This window comes from Varroa jacobsoni, unplaced genomic scaffold, assembly GCF_002532875.2.
Source record: "Varroa jacobsoni isolate VJ856 unplaced genomic scaffold, vjacob_1.0 scaffold_589, whole genome shotgun sequence".
In the NCBI taxonomy this organism is placed as follows: Eukaryota; Metazoa; Arthropoda; class Arachnida; order Mesostigmata; family Varroidae; genus Varroa; species Varroa jacobsoni.
The window spans coordinates 271,095-277,154 of NW_019213491.1; the positions used below are offsets into that span (position 1 = coordinate 271,095).

Here is a 6,060-nt window from a genome sequence, read left to right on the forward strand (position 1 = left end):
ATAACAGTACAGAAATAGTAATAATGGCAACTAATAATTCGTATATGACACTATGTTATTGCAAATATTGTTTTAAAATGGACCAAATTATTGAAAACGTTTCGGTAAACAATTATTTTGTTAACTCAGATGGTCAGAACGACGAATATTCGCGAGAAACTGAATGGGCGTCAAAGGTGTTTTCAACAGTACTTATGATAAATCAACGTTATTCTTCAGTTGAGGCATCTCACGCCTGCTATGACTATTTTTTTTAATTTTGACTAATTTTGTAGGCTGTACATATTATTCAAAGAAAGATTATTAGAAATTTCCCCTACCTGAACATCATCGGAAGTAAGCGATATGAAAACATCTCCAAACAGGTATGGAACTTCATCGGTGTCTTCACCTAAAATATAGGTTTTTAAATATTGAATTGCTGAAAAAGCATTTGACTAGCTAGAAAGCTTTAAAGTCGCATATCTCCTCTGTGTCGAGTCGGCGTTGGTATCATTCGAGAGCGAAGATTTAGCAGTAGGAGGTCTAAAAAATGTTTGTGAATTTAAATAAACGCTTTTATTCAGACCTAGCATAAAGCATTTCAATAACCAGTGAAATTTCTAAAAGTCGGCATATTTTATAATACAAGTATATATTTTATATTTTATATTTAACTATGAATAGCAATTTTTTTACGATTACGATAGCATAATTCTTACGAGGGCCAGGCCGCTAAACAAACAAGCCAAAGATTATTCGGTTACTTTTGTTCTGTAAGTTTCGATACTTACGTAAAGTATTTACGGAAGTTTGCCGTACTGGTTAGCTAATTACGGAAAACATGAAATTATTGTGAGAGTTAAGCAAGATCGACGCGTTAGTGGCTATAATATTGCCAAGGAACTAAACATCTGCTACGAAATATTTAAGAAAACTCGCTGTAAAAAAAAAATCCTAGTATTTGAATGTCACACGAATTGACGCGAACTAATCTATTCAATTGTATTTAACCTTACAGAAATTCAACAAAATCGAGCCATTTCTAAAGCGATTGACCACCATGATCAAAAGTAGATTACCAATACAAAAAAGACTGACTCACTATCTATGGCAAAAACCCAGTCAGACCTTAATGAAGGTTATGTTATATGTTTCGTGGGCTTGGAAAAAATCGTTACTATTAAGTAAGAGTTCTTGCTTTTTGGCAAAAATGATTGACTCAATCTATCAATATCTACACTGTATATATCGTCTGTTTCAGTCCTAACAGTGTCAATTTACTTTTAACAGAAGTATGCAAAAATCACTTGTTACAATTTTTAGTTTGGCAACCGAAGAAATTCTTCAATACTGGGGTTACGATATTAGTAGGAAAATAGCAGGAGGTTATCGACAAAAATGCCGCATATTTAGCTTAGTAATATCATTAAAAAAAAAAATAAAAAATAAAAAACAATTGCATCCCTATTGGCATAAAAAAAACTCAATACTTTTTCGACAAGCCAGTGTCTTTAGCTATTTTTTTTTTGTTGCTTCCAAAAGTAGTACATGCAAAAGTCGACAATTTTGTTGCACGTTGAGAGCAAACGAACACAGGCTGAATATGGTGCTCCAAACAAAGCGATTCTGATAATGGCTTATGCATTGGGGCGAACATCTAAAAAAGACGTGACAGATATTAACAATTAAAGATGTCTCCAAAAACACTGCTATGATATGACTACGGTGAACTATTATTATTTTTGGACTAAGTAAGGCAGTATTATTTAAACTTTCATAAGGCTCATGATAAAAGAAATCCCCTAATGTATTATGAAACGACACTTTTTTACATGCAAATATCATTTGAACGTGAATCGATCGCTTTGAATGAGACAACGTACTTATTTAGCAAAAACTATCAGCTAGTTTGCAATCAACGTACCAAGCATGAGCTCCTCCTCGGCGTCTTGCAGCTTTTGTATCTGATCCGTTTTGGTCGCCACAATATTTTCAAGCTCCTGTAGGCGTTGATTAAATCTAGCGAACTGATTAATCTGCGCCTGGTCTTCTTTGTTGATATTTACCTGAGTATATTCAGTTATGCGAAATATTGTGACAGAAGCTCGTGTTTGGCAAAAAAAAAACATGGACGGCCACATTTCTGATTGTAAAGAACAAAAAAAATAAATGTAAAATAACACGATGACAGCTTTGCAGAACAGACAATAATTAGCTAAAATTATTTGAAGTTCAGGATGGGATTATCCACGTCGCGCTAACGGACAATAATTATAATATTTAGTTATATTTATTTGGACTATCTAGTTTAGATATTTTTAAACGCTTAGCTATGTCTTTTCCTGTGAAACGATTTACTTTTTTTTCTAGCCATATTACAGAAAAATATAGCAATCGGCAGAGCAGTCGGTTCTTGTCTGGGCAAAGTATCTATATGGCACCTAGTCTATATCACATATTGTTTCTTCAATTACAATAAGTTTTTTCACAAATGTTTGCATGCGGATTTAGCTTACTGAATTGCGCCTTTCGTTGTCTATACACGTATATGAAAACTTATATGCAATATTTACAAGCCTTAAGATGGAACTCGCAAGATTGAGTGTCTAACGGAAGAAAGAAATTATAATAGGTACTTAATGATAAACGATTAATGTCTACATGTAGGATTTTACTCAAGACCTAATTCGTTTCTGCTTTCCAAACTTTTCTTTTATACAGAGATGGCTAAACGGAGGAACTTGTAAATATAGAATTGCCTACCTCGTTCGATTCCGTCGCAGACATTTCGCTACTGTGGCGTTTTTATCACTTCTTCACACCAGCGTTCAGATCGAACCTGACCAGGTTCGTCTTCTTCAGCCACGCTAGATGTTAATTAATCGACAGTTCTGGGGATCGAACGTTTCATTACCTGAAACCGACAGCAGTGCGATTATCAATTCAGACTCTCAGGTACATTCCAACGTTACTGACTTAATATGGCTATAATAGTAGCGTTCTCAGGATGCTTTCAGAAGCATATAATAATCAAACTTTTTTTTTTCGGTTTGGGTGTCTTATATTTATCTAATCATTCATTGCAGCGGGCACGGAGCGACACGAAAATAAAGGCTTCTATGGTTTATGGGACACGGAAACAAAGTAGAGCCACACTTGTATGCTAGTGGTAGCGCGCAGATGGAGATTTCCAGTAACAGACAGGAAAACGCGCCTATATCTACGTTTTTTATCTTTGTTGCAGTGTATTCAAAGTCCTCCCGTCAAACTTCAGCTTTTGTTTGAAAATCTATTTGTTTTTACGAGATTAGTGTATTGCTCGAATTCATCCATCAGACAATAACAAAAACATAGCAGCTCATCTGAGCACGAGATTCACGACTGAGTTGAGTTTCGAAGATGCATTGAAAAAAGGTGCCTAGTAAATAATGAAGACTGAAAGTATGTAACTCATAACGATAACATCCTTTTCACTTTCATCAGTAACATTCTCTTGTGCCTATCTATACGAATACAGCTCGGATTGTTGTTAGCAAAAATGGCTAATCAAGAAGTGCAAGTGGCTGAGTTTCTTTTGAACGATTTCTACGGGCCAATAGTGAGTGCCGTTGGCCATCAGCTGCTTCGACACTTCAGTTTGACCCTTCCACAGCTTCGACAAAAGCTTCCCACTGAATATCCGATGGCAAAAATTAAGGAGAGTTTAATGTGTCTCTTGCAAAACGGATTAGCATCGTCCATCGTGGACCGGGATAACGAGCTCAAAACCCAGTTTCGACTACCTATCGATAATGCAGTTAGCCTGATGCATTGTGCCGGCTTCATCTATCGAGCCAACCTACTGTTCGGTGAAGTGGGCCGTGAGATAGCGCATGAGTTTACATTGCATGGACAACTTACCTGTGAAGAAGTTGTTAACATTGTAGCCGAGCGCCTCGAAAGGAGTGAAGAAGACGTGCGCAAATCGTTGATAGAAATGTTTCAGACGCAGTTTGTCAGGACGTCATCTATGTTCGAAGAGTACCTGTTAGCTAAAGAAGAGACAGGCGACTCAAAGAAGGTTGAGCCGTTAATTCAAGAATATAATACGAACCTCACTCCAGGCATTATGTACGCGTTAAACCGCCAGCGGTTCTACAGACAGGAACGGAACGAGCTGGTGATTGAACTCGTTGGCGCTTTGCACAGTCACCACTATGCGAAGAATATCGTTCGCTGTATGATCCGTCTACATGAGACAAAGGCTCGCACCGATCTCATGGGTATATCCATGCCGATGCGCCAGGACGAAATTGTCAACATGGTCGAGAAAGAATTTAAAATTCCCCGCAATGAAACAATTGCTTGCCTTCGCACACTTGTGTTCGTCGCGCGAAACACGCAGTATCGTCCTGAAGACGATATTCTCGTAATCAAGCGAGACGACTTTCATACGGACTCGTATGTGATTAATTGGCTCCTAGCGACAAGACTTTGGCTTCGACAGACTGCACTACGGTACGCCACTGAGCGGCACGGTGGGTACGCTTCCTGTATCTTGGGTATGTTATTGTCCCATGGAGCAAGTGAGATCGATGCGGTGCAGCGGGCGACACTTATCTGTCCGAAGGAGGCAAAGAGCGTCATGTATACCCTGGAAACTGATGGATTTGTCGAACGACTCGAAAACATTGTCGCCGGCGATGGCTTCTATCGTCAGGATCCTCGGTACCGCTCCAGCTACCTGCATCTGGCGCGACTTCTTGAACAGCGCTGGCAGCAGGCAATATCCAATTTACTCGTACAACGAAAGAAAACAGCTGACCAGCATCGTGTACTTCTTAACAAATACAAGACGCTCGACAAGTTCGCACGAACTCTTGAGGAGCCGCAGGATATCTGCGATCTCTGGGCGAGCCTCACGCGGCCCGAGCGTCATACTCTGAGCGTACTGCGTCAGCAAATGTTGCAGACAGGCGTACAACAGCAAACTCTCTGTCGTGAACTAATTATGATAAAGTATGCTACGAAAATGTTCCTTAACGAGTAATAACCAAAGGAGTTAACTGTGTGTGTAGATCTTACGAAAGATAAAATGTTATTGGCCAAGAAAAACCACAACTGTACAGCTGTAATTTATTTTTTGTATAAGTAGTGATCATATTTTTATAATGAAGGAAAGTAGTTTTTAAGTGTTGTATTTTAATTTAGAACCTGATGGGTGCCAAATATAAGCCCTTTTTGAATCTATTTACTTAAAAAATATATGCAGTAATCCTGCTATTTTCGTAGGTATTTAATAACTTTTATTAGGTTGGTTTAAACGAACGATTTGACCAATGCGTGCTAAGCTATCAAATCCGTTAGAATTTATTCGTAGATCATGTGTGCCTGTGTTGTTGAGAATCCGCTTCACTTTGAAGATCAGCATATGTAAATGATTGTCCTTTTAAACACAAACATTGTTGGAACATTCATTGGCTGCTCGTGATGCTCGACTAACCAGCAGCAAACCTATTTAGGTTATATTGTGCGACGAGGTATTTTATAGGCTACGAAGAATGAGACCAGGTTTTCTGAATGATCGGGACATGGCAACTTGAACGATTGTAAACGATAATAATAAATCATCATTGTTAATAATAAAAACACACGACGTATGGCAGAAGAATTTATTTTCTTAATAATTAATAATAATTATTATCAATACATTTCTGCTTCTCATTTCATGATCATTGTGGTGGTTCGATTCGTAGCTTCGTCTCGTGCGATTTCCTGTCCGATTCAGGCGTCACAGTTGCCCGCTATTATTCTCAGCGTATCTGTCCAAGCTTGCGGGTCCACTATCTGTGTCTTGACATACACGTCCTATTGAAATAATCCTTGTTACACCATCACGTACTCAATATACTATGTATAATAATAATAATATTATTGTGAAATTGATGCTCACATTAGGTTATACAACTTTTTCACACGTTTGCCTTCGTCGTTTTCGGCCCCTTTTCAGGCCATATTTTTTCGTACAGTTCCTCAACCTTCACAGGTAGGATTTCCGCTTTTTGCTTTTTCTCTCTCTCTCTCTCTCTCTCTGCCTAT

General features: G+C 38.3%; 2 protein-coding genes across 2 annotated transcripts in view; one reads left to right on the plus strand and one right to left on the minus strand.

Moving 5' to 3' along the window:
* The window catches only part of Pfdn4 (prefoldin subunit 4), a 3,224-nt gene extending 341 nt beyond the window's left edge, over positions 1-2,883 (minus strand). Inside the window, exons 1-3 of the mRNA XM_022835416.2 lie at positions 2,746-2,883; positions 1,907-2,048; positions 321-391 (exon numbers count right to left, since the gene is read on the minus strand). Of these exons, the coding sequence (XP_022691151.1) occupies positions 321-391; positions 1,907-2,048; positions 2,746-2,769 (237 nt within the window). The 5' untranslated portion in view covers positions 2,770-2,883. The remainder of the gene's footprint in view (positions 1-320; positions 392-1,906; positions 2,049-2,745) is intronic.
* A 637-nt stretch (positions 2,884-3,520) lies between these two features.
* On the plus strand, positions 3,521-5,617 carry Polr3C (RNA polymerase III subunit C). The gene has a single exon (XM_022835419.2). The coding sequence runs from the start codon at positions 3,521-3,523 to the stop codon at positions 5,009-5,011; it is 1,491 nt and encodes a 496-aa protein (XP_022691154.1). The 3' UTR covers positions 5,012-5,617.
* The last annotated feature ends 443 nt before the right edge of the window (positions 5,618-6,060 follow it).